At 34.1% G+C, this 21,832-nt stretch overlaps 3 protein-coding genes across 3 annotated transcripts; 1 reads left to right on the forward strand and 2 right to left on the reverse strand.

The window, feature by feature from the left end:
- Positions 1-7,128: 7,128 nt before the first annotated feature.
- On the reverse strand, positions 7,129-9,753 carry LOC113852942 (PLASMODESMATA CALLOSE-BINDING PROTEIN 3-like). The gene is made up of 4 exons (XM_027483344.1): positions 9,525-9,753; positions 8,503-9,069; positions 7,721-7,760; positions 7,129-7,619 (listed from the first exon to the last, which is right to left on the reverse strand). The coding sequence occupies exons 1-4, from the start codon at positions 9,580-9,582 to the stop codon at positions 7,328-7,330; spliced, it is 957 nt and encodes a 318-aa protein (XP_027339145.1). The 5' UTR covers positions 9,583-9,753; the 3' UTR covers positions 7,129-7,327.
- A 1,479-nt stretch (positions 9,754-11,232) lies between these two features.
- On the reverse strand, positions 11,233-13,716 carry LOC113852360. The gene is made up of 6 exons (XM_027482587.1): positions 13,647-13,716; positions 13,405-13,563; positions 12,469-12,822; positions 12,148-12,300; positions 11,515-12,047; positions 11,233-11,439 (listed from the first exon to the last, which is right to left on the reverse strand). Exons 1-6 carry the CDS (start codon positions 13,714-13,716, stop codon positions 11,233-11,235), a joined length of 1,476 nt encoding a protein of 491 aa, XP_027338388.1.
- A 3,570-nt stretch (positions 13,717-17,286) lies between these two features.
- On the forward strand, positions 17,287-20,040 carry LOC113852361 (putative pentatricopeptide repeat-containing protein At1g19290). The gene is made up of 2 exons (XM_027482588.1): positions 17,287-17,328; positions 17,422-20,040. Exons 1-2 carry the CDS (start codon positions 17,287-17,289, stop codon positions 20,038-20,040), a joined length of 2,661 nt encoding a protein of 886 aa, XP_027338389.1.
- The last annotated feature ends 1,792 nt before the right edge of the window (positions 20,041-21,832 follow it).

The raw sequence follows: 21,832 nt of genomic DNA on the forward strand, positions 1-21,832 counted from the left end.
TTTACCTATCTTACCTCTCATCTTTAAAAATTTCTTAGTCGATGTGTGCGTTTATAACATATATACAACAATCATAATATCATAATTATGGTAAATTGTAATTAGTCATTGTTGTTTTGATTTAGTTTTGTTTAAACCTGTTTGTAAAGTTCTAGATTTTAAATTGTTTTTACGCGTACTTTACACTATATCCATTTTTTAACTGAGTCTTAAACTACTTTTCTTTTTACTAAGTAAAGAATTTCTAATTTAAATCAAGGATGTTTTTGTCTTCTATGCATTGAACTCTTATTTCTTTAGAGAAATGTCTTTCAAAAAATAAATGAAAAATAAAACGAAATCAACATATTATTCATTACTTTTGCTTTTTTTTTTCTTTAAATAATTCTAAATATTACAAAATCATAGTAATTAAGAGGTGAGAAAGTGACAAAAAGACAGACCACATAGGACACACAATTGTATCTTAAGTCATCATAGCTTGTTTGAAATGGTTTATGGCTGAACACAAGCAGGACAAGGCGTGGAAATATGGATTCACATCATACCATAAAATAATCCAAGTGGGTTAACTTCCACAAATAAATTAAAAAAACAAAAAGAGTTCATAGTAAAGAATAAAAATAACTTCTGTATGTGGGACAAAACATATCAAAGTGTGGAAACAGTGAAGAATTTTTTGTGTGTAGAAACTTCTCAATGTGATTGAATATGATTAAGAATTTCAACTTATGATGCAATGCATTGTCATAGAAACCTTGTTTCTTAGTATTCTTCTGCATTCAGTTATGAATGGAAAGACATTAAAGTAATCATGTATATATGTCTAGCACAAGACAAGTAGAGGCTTTTTCCTTAAAATAAATTCCTTACTCATTAATAATCATGTCTTAATAATAATAAAAAAGAGTAGCATTGTTGATTAATTTCCATGATACATTATAAATAGCAAATCATATTTCTCTGAAAGACTGAAACTCAGGGATCTTCCAATTCCAAAGCGACATTAAACAATTTTAAATGCTACTTAATCAATAAATCGAATCTTACTCATGTCTCCTCACCTTAACTTTGCATTAAGATGAATAGAGAGTCAATTGTGTAGAAGTGAATAGTAGTATTGAAAAAGTAGTAAATGTGGTGGGGTATGGAAGATTTTAAAGTAAGGGAGGAATATTCCAGTCGGCATCCACCACTACCACGAGATTACGTGAAACTCTGAAAATGGGTTCGTAGATTACAGTGTCGTGGTGACTATGGATAATGTATAAAATCTATAAGGAAGTTATAGATATGAACATGTGCATAAATATGAACATGCAGTTTGATATTGTGCTGTGAGGTGTAAGTTAAGTTACGTTTCAACTCGGTACTCTTGCGTACGTGTAAATTCAATCCAAATCATTGATTTGCACCTAAATCAATTCTATATAAATATGGTTTTATGTTATTTGATTCGACATCAAAATCTTCAGTCCCCGTTACTCGTCAAATTAAAAAGGAAAAAAGAAAACTCTTCCCTAAAAACAAAGGAGGAGGAAGGTATGATAATTAATGAAAATACTCAAACGTATATATCATGTTGGGACCAGAGTAACGGTATAATAACACACAACTAAAATAAGAGATGAGAAAAAAATAAGAGCTAAAAGAGAGATAATAAAAGCAACAGAAAATTATCACAGAATAAAAATTATACTATTCTTCTCTATTAAAATTTATCCCTCAAAATAAAGAACCACCACTACTAAATATATATGATTAGTATGATACGATAGAGGGAGAGAAGAAATTTTGGGATGATTTTAATTTGATGGACCCTTACCCTTTATATAAGCAAAGGAGGGGCCCCACTTGAAGTTCCCACCGATGTGGGACTTCATTCCTTACAATTCTCCCACTTGATGATTATGATTAAGTTAATCATATCTTCACACACATTCCTAATACATTACATGTTGCTTATATTTCTAATAGGCCATACAAGGACCGACACCATGTAAACTTGTCACTATTGACTGGCTTTGTCATTATATCTGCTATGTTTTCTTTAGTATGGATCTTCTGCATATCCACTCTTCCTTCTTCTACTACTTCACGGACAAAGTGGTATTCTATACATATGTGCTTTGTTCTAGAATGAAAAGTTGGATTCTTTGCAATATGCAAAGCACTCTGACTGTCACAATACACAGTAGTATTCTGCTGCTTGTGTCCAAGTTCCTCCAATAGCCTTTGAATCCAGATTGCTTCCTTACATGCCTCGGTAGCTGCCATGTATTCAGCTTCTGTAGTAGACAGAGCCACAACAGTCTGTAATTTAGACAACCAGCTTACTGCTCCGCTAGCAAGTGTAAACACATAGCCAGTAGTAGATTTCCTTTTATCTAGATCTCTTGCAAAATCTGAATCAACATAGCCTTTGACAATAAATTCTGATCCTTCAAAACATAATGCAACATCAGAGGTTCCTTTAATGTATCTAAGGATCCTCTTTACAACATTCCAATGCTCTCTACCAGGATCTGCCATAAACCTACTGACTGCTCCCACTGCTTGTGCAATGTCTGGTCTAGTACAAATCATAGCATACATAAGGCTTCCCACCGCTGATGCATACGGCACTCGCGACATTTCCTTCCTCTCTGCTTCATCGCTGGGACTCATACTTGAGGATAATTTACAATTTACAGGAAGTGGGGTAGAAATTGGCTTACAATCTTGCATGTTGAAGCGTCGCAAGACTTTCAGTAAATAATTCTTCTGAGAAAGCCAAATCTTCCTGTCTTTTCTATCTCGGTGAATTTGCATCCCTAAAATCTTGTTTACTGATCCCAAATCCTTCATATCAAACTCCCTAGCCAATTGTGCCTTTAATTCTTGGATCCGATCTTTGTTAGGACCTACCACCAACATGTCATCCACATACAACAACAAAATGATAAAATCATTTTCATCAAACTTATTGTAGTACGTACAACGGTCTGACTTTAGTCTGTTGTAACCAAGGCTAATAATGAAGGAATCAAATCTCTTGTACCAACATCTCGGCGCCTGTTTTAAACCGTACAGAGATTTGGTTAATCTGCAAACCAAGTTTTCTTTATCTTGTTCTTTAAAGCCTTCTGGTTGGAGCATATAAATTTCTTCTTCAAGTTCTCCATGGAGAAAAGCAGTTTTTACATCAAGTTGCTCAAGATGTAAATCATGTGCAGCACACATTGCCAGAACAATTCTGATTGTGGTTAATCGGACAACTGGCGAGAATATCTCATTGAAATCAATGCCTTCTTTCTGAGCATATCCTTTAACCACCAATCTGGCACGATACCGCTCCACTTGATCATTGCCATCTCGTTTGATTTTGTAAACCCATTTACAACCAATAGCTTTTCGACCTTTTGGAAGCTCAACAAGTTTCCATGTATTGTTTCTATGTAAGGCCTCAATTTCTTCCTGCATTGCTGTCATCCATAAAGAAGCATCTGAACTCTTCAAAGCCTCATGAAAGGTTGATGGTTCTCCTTCTTCTGTTAGAAGGCAATATGCATCATGACTTGCCATAACATAGTCTGAGTGCCAAGATGGTCTTCTTATTTCACGTCTTATTTGTTGAGATTCTCCATTATTGGCATCATTTCGTTCTTGTTCTGCTTCAGAGGTGTCATTATCATTATATTTCCTTTCTATCACTACTGAAGTAGTGTCTTTAACAGTACTGTCATTTTTTTCCTCCTTTTGCAGCTCATTTTCTGCAAATACTACATCTCTGCTAACAACTACTTTGCAGGCAGTGGGATCCCACAAGTGATACCCCTTAACATTGTCAGCATAACCCAAGAATATACATTTCCTGGATTTTGGATCCAGTTTTGTTCTTTCTTGGGAATTGTACATTACGTACACAGGACATCCAAACACATGTAATGAAGAATAATTAGATGACTTTCCATTCCATATCTCCATTGGTGTTTTCAAACCAATTGTTGTTGATGGTGATCGATTTATCACGTAACAGGCAGTTTTAACTGCTTCGGCCTAGAAAGATTTGGCCACTCCTGATGTTCTCAGCATAGCCGTTGTTCTATCTATGAGAGTTCTGTTCATCCGCTCTGCTACACCATTCTGCTGAGGTGTATAAGGTACTGTGAATTGCCTTGAAATACCCTTTTGCTTACAGAATGCTAGAAAATCACCATCTACATATTCTCCTCCATTGTCTGTCCTTAAGCACTTAATTCTTTTTCCAGTTTCAAGTTCTACTTTTGCTTTGAACTCCTTGAATACTGGAAACACATCTGACTTCTTCTTGATTGGGTACACCCACAATCTCCTGGAGTAATCATCAATAAATGATACAAAATATTTTGCTCCTCCAATGGATACTTCCGGTGATTCCCATACATCAGAATGAATCAAGTCCAGTATGTGTTTGCTTCTTGTAGTCACTTTGGCAAACTTCAATCTATGCTGCTTACTTGTCACACAGTGTTCACAAAATGGTAAGGTTACCGTTTTGAGCCTTGGTAAGAGATTACGTTCCGCAAGGATTTTCAGACCTCGTTCTGACATATGACCGAGTCTACGATGCCACATCAGTGTTTCATCTTCTTGACTTGTTGCAACTGATGCATCTACTTCTTGCAACGTATCTCCCAAAAGCATGTATAAATTGGTTGTGATCTTTTCTGCTTTCATCACTACCAAATTGCCTTTAACTACCTTCATGATCCCACCTTCAATGTGGATCTTGCACTTGAGGTCATCCAATTGCCCAATGGACAATAGATTCTTTTTCAAACCCTTCACATGTCGTACCCCTTGAATTGTTCGAATGGTACCATCATACATTTTCAATTTGACAGTACCAATTCCAGCAATTTCTAGGGCATGATCATTTCCCATGAATACAGATCCTCCTGAGATAGGTTCATAAGTAGAAAACCAATCTCAGCATGGAGTCATGTGCCAAGTTGCACCTGAATCCAATATCCAACATTCATGAAGTTGTCTTCCGCCTCTAGAATTTACTACTTCACTGTATAGAATTTCACCATCATCTGAGGTACTAGCAACACAATCTTGTGAGGTTGATGCTTCCATATTCTTCCTTCCTTCACTCTTCCTGCTCCAACAATCTTTCTTTACGTGCCCTCTCTTGCCACAGTTGTAGAATTTGAGGTTCTTCCTTCTCTGAGATTTTGATCTACCATGATTTTGGCTCCCACTGGAACCACGCTCCATTGATCTCCCTCTCATCATCGTCAAAGCTTCTGCTTGTTTACAACTTTTCAGTCTGTCTTCCTTATTCTTTCGCCTGGATTCTTCTTCAAGAACTGCTCCGGCAACATCATCAAAGGATAGATGACCAATGATGTTGTTGTTTGTAATATTGATGATGAGTTGATCATATGAATCTGGCAAGCTCTGGAGTAGAAGTTCTGCACGTTCATTTTCTACAATGTTGAAATCTGAAGCTGTAAGTTGAGCAAACAGCGTATTCAGATTGTTGATGTGGTCCGTCACAGGTGTGGACTCACTCATTCGAAGAGTGTAGAGTTTCCTTTTTAACAATATTTTGGTGTGAAGTGACTTGATCTCGTACAATTTGATCAGTGTGTCCCAAATCTCCTTTGCAGTCTTCTTCTCTGCAACACTAGATAACACTGAATCTGCCAATGCCAAGTGCAAATTGGCAACAGCATTGTTATCCATTTCTCTCCATTTTTCTTCTGAAATATCTGCAGGTCTGCCTTTAATTGCATCAAGACAATTGTCTTTTCTCAAAATTGCTCTTATCTTCAATTTCCACAGGGAGAAATTACTCCCATTAAATTTTTCTATCTCATATTTTGCTGCCATATTTTCTCTCTTTATTATACCGACTTATGCACTTCTCACTATGAATAGTATTGTCTACTGGAATAACACAGGTAGACCATGAACTAACACACCAAAAAATTCCCAGGAAAGAGAGGTGGGTCACTATAGACACTCTTAAATACCAAATCTTTCCTAGCCAGAACTTTCTCAGATAGCAGTTTCACACTACCAAACTTTTCCAGTAACAACTCTTTTTTGATGTGAAAGATCGGATTAAACCGCAATCACAGAGCATACTCAGAATTTTACCAACACTACTCTAATGACAATAGCAGCAGAATAAATTAAACCAAAAACTCTGATACCACTGTTGGGACCAGAGTAACGGTATAATAACACACAAATAAAATAAGAAATGAGAAAAAAATAAGAGCTAAAAGAGAGATAATAAAAGCAACAGAAAATTATCACAGAATAAAAATTATACTATTCTTCTCTATTAAAATTTATCCCTCAAAATAAAGAACCACCACTATTAAATATATATGATTAGTGTGATACGAGAGAGGGAAAGAAGAAATTTTGGGATGATTTTAATTTGATGGACCCTTACCCTTTATATAAGCAAAGGAGGGGCCCCCACTTGAAGTTCCCACCAATGTGGGACTTCATTCCTAACATATCACTGTGTCGATTTTTTTTTTTATTAAAGAAAATGTACTACCACTAATGAGAATTGAATTTAACAAAAGGGTTTCGTCTCTTATTAAATAAAAAATTATAATTAAACTTTTATTTGAAAAGATAGACATATTTAGTATCTCATTGTATTTAAAAATATTATTTTTTTTATAAAAAATACCTATCTAAAACATAAAAAATATGTAAGTTGACAGCACTTAACAATTAGTCACACCGCACACGTGAATTCTTAAAAAAAAATTCTAATTAATAGAATAATTTTATATTATTTTTGTAATTATATATTTAAATTTCATATACTTTTAATAAATTATAAGCATGTTATTTAAAATTTGATATATACTTATATTTCAAAAATATATTATTCGTTAAAATAAAAAAAATGTGATAAATTACTTATAATTTTATATTCTACGAAAAGTTATTAAAAAATTAGCATACTGTTGGAGATATGATAGATTATTCTGAAGTACAGCTGATATTAGTTTAAGGTATTATCTGGCAAGAGACATTTTAAATGGAAGTAGATAATCTAATAATTTATTGACCTCTGCTAATACTGTAAAAAACCTGCTACAAGAATCTATAAATTCTTTTGGCTCTATCATTTTCTCTGGCTTTATGATCTACTAAAGGGATACATTGATGTAAGAATAAGATACAGTAGTACTAATTTTAATGCGAGAATTCACATGACAAATATGTCATTTTGACTCTGCCTCCTTGTAGTCTTGCAAAAGCTGCTGGAAGACTGAGGGAATTCTAGCAGATAGCATAAAGAATGATTGGACCTTGTTTATCACTAGATGTAATTTTCTGCATGAAGTGAAGCCCAGATGGCACATAAGGTAAATAGTAGCAGCACAGAATGAGAAGCAGATGTTGCTACATTGGGGCTTCCTGTTGGTCCTGAACCATACACTGATGCTCCTCCAGGAATTGTCATACCTGGTGCAGTTGGGGTCATGATACTTGGTGTAGTTGGGGTCATGATACTTGGTGTTGTTGGGGTCATACTAGTTGGTGTACTTGGAGTCATGGTACTTGGTTGACTTGGTGGATTTGGGGGGCTTACAAAAGTTGGTGAACTAACGCTGCATGAACAATATATATTAGAAATTTAGAAAGTATAAGTTTAGATATCATGTTTTTTTCTTAGTTGGGTGAATATGATATAGGTGCCACATATTCTCACCTTGGTGTTTTGGATGATGTATAGCGGCAGTTCCCATTGCCTGAAATGATTTAGAGAAGCATGTTAATAGGCATAACATAGTAGCATTTTGTTGACAGCATAATACCAATTAAAAACTGAGATTAGTAAATGAAGTCTATGTTTGGAGTTGCAAATTATGCCATTGGTGAGAAAGCTAGTATGCTAAATCAAGAGCAGAATTTTTTTGAATATTCATCGGTTACTGAATAGCAAGTGGCAACCAAAAGGATTTGTTTTTGTTACTGTAAAATTAGTGTCCCACCATTTAATTTGACCCGGATTTCGATGTGTCATCTTGGGGTTTGATAGAACAAACTTCAAAGGGCAACGTAACGAGTGTTGAACCACAAGGAAGCACATTGGAATCAGGTCAAATTACATGATAGGACACTATGCCTTGAAGCTATGTTGCACTCATGCAAGTATGTTCCTGACTATGCAGGATACGGAAATTTGAAAAGTCTTTAAGATATTGGCAAGGCAATATATACGGTACAAATGATTTGAAATAGTAGTTCCGTATGTAAATAAAAAGGTTCAATTAGAAGAAGCATCATACAAGTTGTACTGCAATAGAAATTTATGAGAGATTGCTACATGGAAAAGGTATATTTAAGATGGAAACACGAGAATTGCAAATTTTCACGTGTCCATTTTTAAGACACGAAAAAGTTAAGTTTCTTTTATTCTTTGTGCTCAATGATCATGATCATGATTCAAGAGGAGGCACTAAAGCTTTTATGTTTGATGAGAAGTCTTACTTGGATCTTTGTTTATAAGTGTAGCTGATCCTCCAAATGCACAGCTAGTAGGAGCTGGATTCTTCTGGTAGTAATCATTGAATGCATAAGAAGCATGGTCTTTCAGAGTATTTGGGTTATAACAACTTGCTCCTGGTTGAATTGCTGAACAGTCTGCACCATACCCACAAGCATAGTCAAGAGCCACCTTAAGAGTGTTCTCAGCAGCTGATGAGCTCGCAACACACCATTGACCACCACTTGATCCAGTAGTAGGAGTGGTTGGGGTTGTGGGAGTAGTTGTAATTGGGCTTGGGGGGGTTGAAGTTGGAGTTGTTGGATTTGTGTATGGATTTATGGGGGTCATGTATGGGGTTGTAGGGCTTGTTTTTGGGGTTGTGGAGGTTGGTGGTGTCTGTCCTGTTGTGAAAGGTGCTTGAGGAGTTGTTGGGTTTAATGTAGGATATGGATTTGCTGTGCCTGGAGTTGTAGGGTTCACTACAGGAACTGCATCTAATTCAGTACTAAATTCATAGGATGAGATTTCTTGGTTTTCTTCTCTTAATGTTTTGGCTGTACCTACTAGACCTGTAAAAGAACACGCAGGATTTTCAACCCTTTATCAGGGAAAATTAATAGAAATTGATGAAATTTAAGTAGTAAACCCGAATAAATTAACCTCAAGTGTTTCTGTGGTTGTTTCCAAGGTGGCAGAACATCTGACCCAATCATTCAATGAATACTTTTTTTATGCATGTTTTATTAGCTATGTGCCTATGTATGCCTACCTACAGTTACCATAAAATTCATGCAAATTCAACCTTATCAGGAGAATCATTGCAATTGAAACTTTAAAAAAAAAGTTTATGTGGCTATGATCTTTCAATGGAAAAAACATCTTGATTTCATGCCTTAACATGAACTTCTATTATTATGGCTATTGATTAATTATGTTTCCAATGCTAAGCTCTTCATGGCTTCAATATGGTATCTTCCTAATTAAACATTGCTAAGGACCAAAGTTCTAACAAAAAATAAGTTACCTGAACTGAAGAAAAGACACAAGGAGAATAACACAAGGCGCCAACTTCTGACACCCATATCTGCAGGTTGGCTTCTATGCCTGGATCTGATTTTCCTTTGAAGGTTATATGAAATGTTTGAGAAGCAAAGATTTTTTTTTAAACAAGAGAAGCCCCTAGGATGATCGTGTGAAGGAGAATTTTTCTTTTTAACTCAACCCCATCTTTTATATATATATAATAAAAACTTGAGAATCATAGCTTTCTTGAATCAAAGAGTGAAGGAAGAATATAAGAAAACTTGAGAAAGGAGGCATTGGATATTTGAATTTGAAATTTGCAAGCAAGAGAAGTTCAAAAAGAGAAAAAAAAAAAGGTGCTTGATGGTAAAAGGCAAAAGGATGATCTAGTATTAATCTGACACTTGGGAGCCAAAATAAACATAATTTAATTGGATGGTGATCTCTGTGATTGCTCTTTTCTTTTGTGCTTTTCTGAAACTGTTTCATGGGACTGAACAAAAAGGTAAAGCTGACACACTATGGTCTTGTACTAAGTGCCTTTTAGGGTAGTAATGAGGAATGTTGTCTCCCTCGTATTCTTCTAACCGTACACGACTCAGCACAAAACCGTTTTCTTTATGTTTGAAAACTTAGGAATCAAGGTTTCTTTTCTCAGAATTCTCTGTTTGTTCTTCTCTGTCAAGAATTTGACTTGAATATGTCATTCATAAGCCAAGTCTATATTTCGATTCTTGATAAAAAAGTATGTAAATTAATATATACTTATTTTAAAAATTATAATCAATCACTTAATCAAGACGTAGTTTTATAATAATTTAGATATAAATTTAAATACACATTTAATTTATCGCAAATTGGTCCTTTAATTTTATCTTATACTACTTTATCTTTTATGCGTTATAAACTAAGATTATATTAATAATATATATTATTATTATAATTTAATAAAAAGACAAGATAAAAATATATTTGTAATAAATAAAATATAAGTTTAATTAATTATACATAATTAATAAAAAATTATAATTATTAATTATTTTGGAATAAATTTTCTTGATTATCTTTATCTCTTTTGTTTGGCTTTTTTATTTAAATATTGCAAAATAAAAAATAATTTATTAAAATAGTGTATTTTTCAAACAATTTCCCTGTCTAGGGTCGGGCCGCACACGTATCGCCAAAACGGCTGGCGAAACTTATTATTTTAATATTATAAAACAAGTTTCGCCAAACGAAGGACGAAAGTAGAACAACGTAGGAGCATTAGAGAGCGGTTCATTAAGAACCGCTCTCAGAAGTCGATGAAAGAAAGCGGTTCCAAAATGAACCGCTCTCAGAAGTTCTACTAAGATAGCGGTTTCACAAGAACCGCTCTCAGAAGTGCTTTTAAGAGAGCCGTTGCACAAGAACCGCTCTCAGAAGTCCTCTTAGAGAGCGGTTTATTTTGAACCGCTCTCTAATCTCGCGACAGTTTCGCCAAAATCGACGCAAAGCTGACCTTGTTACGCCAAATACAGAGCGAAACTTGTAAAAAGTTACAATCAACGGTCATGGAAATTTCGCAACTGCTGTGGCGAAAGTTATTTCGCCCAGCCCCGTCTTCTTTTCTTCCCCCTTCTCCTCCATTTCCACATTTGATTTTTCTGCTTCCCTTTCCGTCACTGGCCCTCGTATAGAGTTTGTTCTTTTTGCTTTACATATTACACTCAGTTTTGTTGACGACAATGACGTCGATTATGACCAACTTCGTTACAACGTGAACACCTTTGTCTAGTTTGTGATTCAACCCAGTCCATTTCATTCCTAATACGAGTTGACTTACGTCGTCCCTTAGCTCTAGCTCTTTCAATGTCAGGCACCAACTTCCATTCACTGTTTGTATGGATGTTGCATTCATTACCAAGGGGGCGCCACTATGGAGAGTATGCATTGACAACATATTCTATTAAATAAACTGGGTCAACATATTGCCAAAAATTAAGACTTACAGCTATACAGGCTGCTATGACATGCGAACAAGGATATCGATAGGACTGAAATCTTCCACATTCGCAATATCTTCTATCTAATATAACTGTCCATTTGTGTCCACTGCTTTGCGTGATTGGATTAAATGCTTCTTCAACCTCAAAAGTTTTCCTGTGTACATCATACCTACGAACCTGGTGTGATGAAGCCTCTTGTTGATTTTTTTGTATTTGCAACATTACTGTACGACAAAACATGTTTCCATTGTGAAGGTCAAATATGGCTTCTTCTCCACGCTTTACAAAATATTCAACTAAACATCCGTATGTGACTTTAACCAGTGCAGTTATGGGTATATTTCTAGCACCTTTAAACACCTTATTCACAGCTTCTGAAAGATTTGTGGTCATGTGACCATAACGTCGCCCATCGTCATCATAACATAATGCCCATTTCTCTTTTGATATGCAATCAATCCACCTTTGTATATCTTCAGATTCATTACGAAATCTACTTAACTTTTGCTCAAATATTACCTTGGATGGTGTATAACCTACACATAAAACATTATTTTTAAACCAGTGGATTAAATTTGGCTAAACATTTAATTAACTCTAACATATATCTAAATTAAATAAATTATAATCACATACCTAATTTTATGAGGTCTTTCTTCAAGGCGATATTTTTAAATCGGTGATTAAAGTTGCTGGCAATATGACGAATGCAGTATACATGATATGCATTTGGAGGTTGCCACCCAATGTGTGGATTTGAGACAGCTCCTTTGATACTTTGATGCCTATCTGATATCAAACAAATTCCAAACTTATCAGTAACATGCAAACGAATCAATGCCAAGAACTATTCCCATGCTGACAAGGTTTCTCCTTCAACAATTGCAAAAGCTATTGGAAGGACACAATTGTTTCCATCTTGAGTTGTTGCAATAAGCAACGTATGATGATACTTACCATATAAGAACGTCCCATCCACTTGCAATAAAGGTTTGCATAATTTAAAAGCTTCATGACATTGTTTAAATGACCAGAACACTCGTTCAAATACTCTATACCTGTTATCCACTTGATGAGAAGCCACATACTCCTTCGTTTCAACTTTATAAACAGATCCAGGAGTATGTAATTGCATGTATTCTAACCAATGTGGCAAGGTAGCGTATGATTCATCCCAGTCACCAAATACTTTGACAATAGCTTTTTGCTTCGCCATCCAAGCTTTTTTATATGAAATTTTGTATCCAAACTGAGTGCAGATTCTCTCTTGTATCAATGAAATATGTATTGACGGCTCTTCATTCACCATTCCTACATAAGAATCAATTGGTCTAATTAATAACAATGTAATTGTAAAAAAATTAAATAACATATATAAAATATGTCTTACTGAGAATGCATGAAGAAATTAAATCGGAATCTAACTTTTGATGATCTTGAGAAATTCTAACATTAACACATGTATGTGAACCACCCCACCTCGTTATTTTCCACTTGTTTGAATTTTTCAACAATGAAGCTCTCACTCTCCATGGACAACCAGAAGTATGGTTTAAGCATTTAACATACAAACATGTTAGTTTTGACTCAGCCACAAAATAACTTTGATAAATCTTCATTGCGTAATGTTTTAATGCATTTTTCACATCTTCTTTACTGTCAAATAACAACCCAACGAATAAAGAATCTCCTTCAACCCATGAATTGACATCTTCACAATGTTCTTCATTCATTTCTTGATCAGGATATTCCCAATTAATATACTTATACTGTGGAGTAACATTCCAAAAAGGAATCACAGTATCTCCTGCATTATATTTTGCAAAATTATTTACCATTAATATTTACATATTAAACTAAAAACAAATAATTTTTTACAATATTGCACATTACCTCTTGTACTTTCGTTTACTTGTGTATTTAAGTTTGAATGAAACTCGCATTTAGCATCAGTAGAGGAAGAACTGTCTAATGAAATATCTACTTCATCATCTCCATCAGTGTCACTCTCATAATCTGAATCTTCATTATCTTCATCAACATCATTTCTAACTCCTTAATGGAAAAATTTTTACACTTTCAATACAAAATATGACATATATTAATAAAAACATTTACATAATTTATAATTTTACCTTCGACACGATCACAACTCACAACAGTATTATCATTTTGTTGTGAAATTGATAAATTTAAATTGATCATCTGCAATGGCACTGATGAACTTCCACCAACAGCAATGTCTACATATAACTCAATAACATTTCTACTAGATTACTGTTCAAATGCACTTATCATGCAATCAATATCTTCATCATCACATATATCTAAAGCTGTATATTGTCTACTATTTTCATCAATCAAAAAACGAGAAATTAATCTACAAATTACTTGATTATTATTAAGATTAAGTTTCAAATGAATTTTTCTTTTCAAGGCTTCAAAACTTATTCATCGCTGTATCTGAATCACTCTCTTACTTCCATCAAAGCTCACTCCTTCATTTCCTTCATATATTCTACCATTCCAATATATAATAATAACAATTCTACTCATCCTACATTTTTACAAATAAACTTTATTTAATATTTAATTTTAAATAATATAAAAATATAAATAATACCAAAATTGAATAAATAAAACTAAGCTTTTTCCTTTCTCCTTCCTCGTTCCTGTTTTTCGATTGCAAAATGAGCCTCTGATGAGAGGGGGCAGGGATGGGAATAAATAATACCAGGTTTCACCAAAAGATCTGTGTTAAAAATGTTTTCGCAGGAAAAATGGCGAAAGAGGACTTAATTACCACTTCTGAGAGCGGTTATTCTTGAACCGCTCTCTTATGAGAGCTTCTGAGAGCGGTTCTTTTTGAACCGCTCTCCAAGATTGACTTCTGAGAGCGGTTCAGTTTGAACCGCTCTCTTAGAGGGACATTAGAGAGCGGTTACTAATGAACCGCTCTCTTAGATGGGATTTCTGAGAGCGGTTCAAACTGAACCGCTCTCTAATGTGTCTACTTTTTCATGTTTCGCTAGGTGAATGGCGAAATTACCTTCAACTTTCGTCCTTCGTTTAGCAAAACTTGTTTTATAATATTAAAATAATAAGTTTCGCCAGCTGTTTTGGCGATACGTGTACGGCCCCACCCCAAACAGGAAAATTGTTTGAAAAATACACTATTTTAATAAATTGTTTTTTATTTTGGAATATTTAAATAAAAAAGCCCTTTTGTTTACTATGTATTTTGTTTCACCTATTGTTAACGTTATTTTTTTAGTATTACTTATTTTCATACAATTACTTATAGTCAATAAATGTTATGTCTTTAATGTTAATCAAAAACATGTTCTTTTATTGATAGAGATTAATCTGAGTCTTGATATTATTTAACTAAAGTCTTGAGTTTAAGTTTTTATGTATAAAAAAAAAAAATCTAATTTTAGACTTACTCATTACATCAATATGCACGATTTGAAAATCTTCCTTTTTAAAACAGAGTAAAATATTAAAAAAATTCTTTCTTTTTAAAGACACGTGATTTGGAATTTTTTATTTGATATTAAAATTATCTCATTAAAATTTTATAGTATTTTATAAAAAAAGTTGATTTAAATACATATAATTTAATAATTTGTAATTACTATTTCTAAACACAATTTATACGTGTTTATAATATTTGATGCATACTATGACTTATAAAATAAATTTTTAAAAATATTATAAAATAATTTAATCATAAAACTATAATTAGTAATGATAAATTTATCATAAAGTTAAAACATTTCAATGCTCTCTCGTTAAGATAATTTTTATAAATATTTTTCTTTTGATAATAAAAACATGAATTTAATATATAAAATAAAATAAATAAATAAGATATGGAGGATAAGAATATTATATTGAGTGCATTATAAAACATGACAATTGAATGTAGATATTTTATAAATTGTTAAATATTTGGTCCATATAAAAGTTACAGTGCATAAAACACATTATGATTTGGTTTATAATATGATTTAAATTGGCTTTTGGGTAAAATGCCGTTTAATGTAATTATAAAAACACATTATGATTTGGTTTAGATTGAATAAAGTATTATGTTATATTAAATTGAATTTTTATGTATAAAAATGATTTAATTTATATAATTTTTTCAAAACACGTAATTAATATTAAATTACACCACAACGATAAGAACAATCAATCTAAAGTATTAATTATCACATCTAAATGATTAATATTTATCAAAATAATCTAGAAATTTCTGAAGATGTACTAAATAATAAATTGGATAATGATAAAAAATATAATGATAAATTAAAATTTGATTAATGTTTGATAAATGATTTTAATTAATTTATACATTTAAAGTAGTTGATAACTTATGTCATTGAAAATTGATATTTTCACATCTAAAATAGAGAGAGAATATAAAAAAAAAGTCACAAGAAATAGACAAAATAAAAAATAAACAAATCATTGGATAAAAATATTGCTAGAATTTAAGATTGAGTTACTTAAGGGAGACTTTTAGTTACTCTTGATCAATGTTAATATACTTAATATAAAACAAATATGAAGGGAAGTCAAGAAAGAAAAAACTTAATTCTTCTCTTGTTTAGTTGACATAAGCAATTATATTATTGAAAGTGAGTTTTTCGATATAGTATTCTTATTTTTTAATATATTTTATCAAATAATATAACATTTATTTTTAAACTATTAAAAAATAACCTAATTTGATCAAATAACAAATATTTATTTAAACTAGTGAGTGGTAACACTCCATTCAAGAGTATGATTAAATATTATTGCAATCAAGATTACAAGTAATACTGCAAAGAGATACATCATATATCATGATCATATACATTCCCTAGTAAGACTCAACTGGAAATTAATCTAAAAATTTATAAAATTTTACATTAAATGGATATTCCTGTTAATAAAGCTAAGAATAAGAGAGTATGGTTACACCTGTATTCTTACCTTTGTTAACAGGAATCAATCAAAGCTCATCTTAATTATATATATATATAAGCAAGGAATGAATCTAGTATATATTCCACTTTACATCTAAGAGTTTACTTATTTGATTATTTGTTTATCCTCATCATTCTTTTCTTTTATATAACAGTATAGTATATATTCCAACTTCACAACAATTTATACCAATAATCGGACATATAGTAAAAATTCTTAGGAACATTTATAGCAATTTATGAATATATATTGTAATTTCTGATTCAAACTTCCATTTTGCTGAAGCTGTTGGAGGCAGTGATCTTAAAAAACTTCAATTTACCAGTGATGTTATATTTGACTAAATCTTAAATGGTATGACTATAGACTCAAAACACAAGCATGTCATATTTTTATATAAAAAATTATTTAATTTAATCCTCTAAAAATGAAAGTGTCACTAATATTATTATTACATTAGTTAAGTCTTCCAAATTTGATAAAATTTTAAATTTTTTTAAAAGGTTTAATTTTTGACAAGCTAAGTATTTCTTTTAAAGAGATTAATATGATGATATTTTGAACATATAAAAAATTTATTCGATGATATATATATATTTTTAAATTAACATGATAATAATTTGAAGGGCCAAAGATTTAAAAGACCTAATGAAACTAATTTTTGAAAGACTATATTCCAAGTTCTCATCTTTCCCACTCATTGTTAAAACTCCTTCCCTCACATTCTCTCCTTTCAAACAAGGAAAGTGCAGTGCGCGATCATCATTACCCTGCGCACTGCATAACAAAACGACAATGGTTGTGGACCTTCTTCTTCTTCTTCTTCTTCCTTCATTGGTATGGCAATGGAATAGCATCTTCCACTGAGAAGCAAAGCACCATTGACCTCATCATTTGAGTTTTGAAGATATTCTGAATCGCCTCCAACAGCAGTTACCAACTGATGCTGTCGACGTTGGCACCCTAATGTTCCATTTCATCAGCAACAAACCCATTCTCCATCTTCAACTTCCCTTCACCAAATCCATTCACCTCACGACTCCACTCTTCTCCAACCTTCCACAACAATCCAAACTACCCCAACCGCAACTACTCCACCAAATCACGCGCCTCCTCCTCCTCCGCCGCCCCCACGCCCTCCACCGCCTCTCTTTTAAATTCTCCGATCACCTCACCGATGCCCTCCTCCGCCGCCTCCGCCTCCACCCCGCCGCTTCCCTCGCCTTCTTCAATATCGCCTCCCAACACCCTCACTACCGCCCCCACCCCACCTCCTACTGCCTCCTCGTCCACATTCTCGCACGTGCCAAAATGTTTCCCGAAACGCGGTCGTTTCTGCGCCAACTCGTTTCCCTCCACTGCACCAACAACTACCGCGCATTCGCCGTTTGGAACGATGTCGTTAGCGTTTACAACGAGTTTGGGTTCTCTCCAACTGTCTTCGACATGGTCCTTAAGGCTTTCGCGGAGAAAGGCATGACGCGGCACGCGCTTCACGTGTTCGATGAAATGCGAAGGCTTGGTAGGAGCCCGAGTTTGAGGTCTTGCAATTGCTTGTTAGCGAAGTTGGTTAGTGTTGGCGAAGGAAGTACTGCATTGATGGTTTTTGAGCAAATTGTGAAGGTTGGGATTGTGCCTGATGTGTATATGGGTAGCATTGTCGTGAATGCGCATTGCCGGGAGGGGAGTGTAGATGGTGCTGTAGGGTTTGTGGAAAAGATGGATAGAATGGGGTTTGAGATTAATGTTGTGACTTACAATGCTTTGATTAATGGGTTTGTTTCTAAGGGTGATGTGGAAGCGGCTGAGAGGGTGTTGGATTTGATGTTGCGCAAAGGGGTCTCGATGAATGTTGTTACTTGGACTTTGTTGATGAAAGGGTACTGCAGGCAGGGAAGGGTGGATGAGGCCGAGAGGTTGCTTCTTCGAGTGGAGAATGATACGGAGATGGTTGTGGATGAACGTGTGTATGGCGTGCTGGTTGATGGATATTGTCAGGTGGGGAAGATGGGTGATGCTGTTAGGATTCGGGATGAGATGGTGAGGGTGGGGTTGAAGATGAATGTGTTTCTTTGTAATTCATTGGTTAATGGGTATTGTAAGCATGGTTGGGTTTATGAGGCTGAGCAGGTGTTTAGGGAGATGGTGGCTTGGGATGTGAGGCCGGATTGTTATAGCTATAATACGCTGTTGGATGGGTACTGCAGAGAAGGGCAGATGAACAAAGCTTTTATGCTTTGTGAGGAAATGTTAAGGGAAGGTATTGATCCGTCAGTTGTGACGTATAATACTGTTCTCAAGGGATTAGTTGACGTGGGTTCCTATGCTGATGCTTTGTGTCTTTGGCATTTGATGGTGGAGCGAGGTGTGGCTCCTAATGAGGTCAGCTATTGTACTCTGCTTGATTGCTTTTATAAAATGGGAGATTATGATAGGGTTATGATGCTTTGGAAGGAAATTTTAGGCCGTGGTTTTACTAAGAGTGCCGTTACATTCAATACAATGATCAGTGGGTTGTGTAAGATGGGGAAAATGGTGGAAGCGGAGGCTGTTTTTGATAGGATGAAGGAACTTGGATGCCCGCCAGATGAAATAACATATAGGACTTTGTGTGACGGATATTGTAAAAATGGCAGTGTTCTTGAAGCTTTTAGAATTAAAGATGTGATGGAAAGACAAGCAATTTCTCCTTCCATTGAAATGTACAATTCCCTAATTAATGGACTTTTTAAATCTAGGAAGTCATCTGATGTCGTTGATCTTCTTGCTGAGATGCAAACAAGAGGATTATCACTGAATTCTGTTTCCTATGGGACACTTATTTCTGGTTGGTGCAATGAAGAGAAGCTGGACAAGGCATTTACCTTATATTTTGAAATGATTCAAAAAGGGTTTACTCCTAATTCAGTAATCTGTAGCAAAATAGCCAGCAGTCTTTATAAGGATGATAGAATCAATGAAGCAACTGGGATCCTAGACAAGATGGTGGATTTTGATCTTTTTACAGTTCATAAATGTTCTGATACGTATGTGAAAAATGATGTCATAAGCCTAGAAGCTCAGAGAATTGCCGATTCTCTTGATAATAGTGCTTTATGTAATTCTCGTCCTAACAATATTGTCTACAACATAGCTATCTATGGTCTTTGCAAGTCTGGGAAGATTGATGAAGCAAGGAGTGTTCCGTCAATTTTGTTGTCTAGAGGTTTTCTCCCAGATAATTTCACGTATGGTGCCTTAATTCATGGCTGTTCAGCTGCGGGTGACGTGGATGGTGCTTTCAACTTAAGGAATGAGATGCTGGAGAGAGGTCTTGTCCCAAATATTACTATATATAATGCATTAATAAATGGCTTATGCAAATTAGGAAATATGGATCGAGCAAAGAGACTTTTCCATAAACTTCACCAAAAGGGTTTAGTTCCTAATGCTGTTACCTATAATATAATAATCAGTGGTTACTGTAGAATTGGTGATCTTAATGAAGCCTCTAAATTGAGAGAGAAGATGATAGAAGAAGGGATTTCTTCAACCCACACTTTGCCTTGATCGGTGGTCTTTTGGGAAGACTCTTTAAAGTTTTTGGATCAAATTATTCTGGCAGACTTTAAATTCTTGCCTGATACTCATAAAATTTGCCAAATGCAATGACCATATACTCCTGCCTATTCACCTGTAAACATCATATTTGAAATTCTGGAGTTTCACTCTCTTTGTTAAGGAAGTTTGATGTGCTTAAAAATTAAGTTTTGTTTCAAGTGATTGGGGAAAGTGAAAGGTGTTTTTCTTGATGTAATGACGAAATGCCACAGCTATCAAGAGGATTGTTAGGGCCAAGGGGGAGGAGGAGTTTGAAGTGGTTATGACTGATTTGAATGACTTGGGATGTTTGTATGTTCACTAAGGCTTTTGTTTGATGTCACTTAAAACCTTGGAAGTTTTAGCACTGGGAAGCAAAACAAGTTAGAATGTACCCTAACTTTCTTGCTCATAATACAGGTGAATGAGTTGCCTTCCATAACTGCAAGGGTGATGTTATCAATCTATGTCATGCAACTCTGGGAACATCTAGAAGAAGTTGGATGGCATCTGTCAAGCTGAGGCTTATAATGTGGTTGGAGACTGAGTATTAACTCTGCATCTGCATCTCATCAATTTGAAAGGGTAAAAGACCTCACTTATAGAGAAAGCGCTGTATTGGTTTAGACATTTCTCGCCATGTTGGGAAATAAAATGGTTAGGTCAATGACCAGTCCAAGTGTGGTCTTCATAATATCTGGGTCACAGAAAGCTTTTTGCATTGAAGATTCTAACTTGAATTACTTCGTAGAGTAGCACTACATATTCAGAAAAACAAACGCTATAACTTCCAGAGACTTCAGCTAAATTTATCGGTGGCTTTGTTGGATAAGATAAAATGATAAGGACAACTCATTCATCAGAGTCGATAGGCATGTGAACTCATTGTGTAGAAACTTATGGGGTGGATTCTCTAGGTTGACCTTCTGATCATGACACTGAATCCAGGAATCCCATTAGTAGGTAATCTGTAATCCAATTGTAAATACTCATTGAGGCTGGTGGGGCTTGTTCTGATATGATACCCCAAATTTTTTCTTGTACCATAGTTTTGGCTGCAATTATTAGAATGCGGCTAAACTGCTTAGAAACAGCTTTCCCAATGAAGTTATCTTTTCTCCTTTATTTAGGATAAGTGGAGCGGGTCAGAATGGTTTTCGACAACAGTGATGTTTGACCATGGTTGTTTTCGACCATAGTAGTGTTAAATTATAATTTATAATAAGATTAAATATATTTTTAACAAGTTTTTTTTTCATATTTTTTATATATTTGACTTTTTTTATTTAAAAAGTGTAGTCTTTTAAATAAAAAAAGGTCATAAAATTATATATTAATTTTAAATACTATTCATGCTTTTACTAATGAAACTTTATTTGTTTATTAACTAAAATTAAGTTGTGTCCCATTTAAAAAAATAAAACTAATAATAAAAAAATGATTCAATCCAAATTTTAAAAAAATAGTTAAAATTAGTTCAATTTTAATATTATTTTTAAATTGATCTAAGCTGAATCATATATTTCATTTATATTTAAATTAAATTACTATTTTATCTCAAAATCGATAACAATCACTCTCCTAATAATCATATTTAAAACAAAGGAGTGTGAGAGAGGAATAGTTGATTATATTTGCAGGATCGTTGATTTAACCAATGAACAACATTATTCTAATGGAGGTTGGAAGCATTGTTGATATGAGCATGAAATCACAAATGGACAATCATGAGGATCCTGACCATAGGGAGATCAAACTGGGA

Source organism: Abrus precatorius, unplaced genomic scaffold, assembly GCF_003935025.1.
Source record: "Abrus precatorius isolate BTA unplaced genomic scaffold, Abrus_2018 Scaffold10, whole genome shotgun sequence".
Classification (NCBI taxonomy): domain Eukaryota; kingdom Viridiplantae; phylum Streptophyta; class Magnoliopsida; order Fabales; family Fabaceae; genus Abrus; species Abrus precatorius.

Bases quoted from the DNA above. Each gene is read 5' to 3' on its own strand.
- LOC113852360 (XM_027482587.1), bottom strand. From the start codon at position 13,716: ATGATCAATTTAAATTTATCAATTTCACAACAAAATGATAATACTGTT. The intron at 12,048-12,147 runs GTATGTGATTAT...TTTTATGTGTAG, and splicing joins GAAAGACCTCATAAAATTAG to GTTATACACCATCCAAGGTA. The intron at 11,440-11,514 runs GTAAGTCTTAAT...TACTCTCCATAG, and splicing joins TCATAGCAGCCTGTATAGCT to TGGCGCCCCCTTGGTAATGA.
- LOC113852361 (XM_027482588.1), top strand. From the start codon at position 17,287: ATGGTTGTGGACCTTCTTCTTCTTCTTCTTCTTCCTTCATTG. The intron at 17,329-17,421 runs GTATGGCAATGG...CGCCTCCAACAG, and splicing joins TTCTTCTTCTTCCTTCATTG to CAGTTACCAACTGATGCTGT.
- LOC113852942 (XM_027483344.1), bottom strand. From the start codon at position 9,582: ATGGGTGTCAGAAGTTGGCGCCTTGTGTTATTCTCCTTGTGTCTTTTC. The intron at 7,761-8,502 runs GTAAGACTTCTC...AAATCATTTCAG, and splicing joins ACTTATAAACAAAGATCCAA to GCAATGGGAACTGCCGCTAT. The intron at 7,620-7,720 runs GTGAGAATATGT...TTGTTCATGCAG, and splicing joins ACATCATCCAAAACACCAAG to CGTTAGTTCACCAACTTTTG.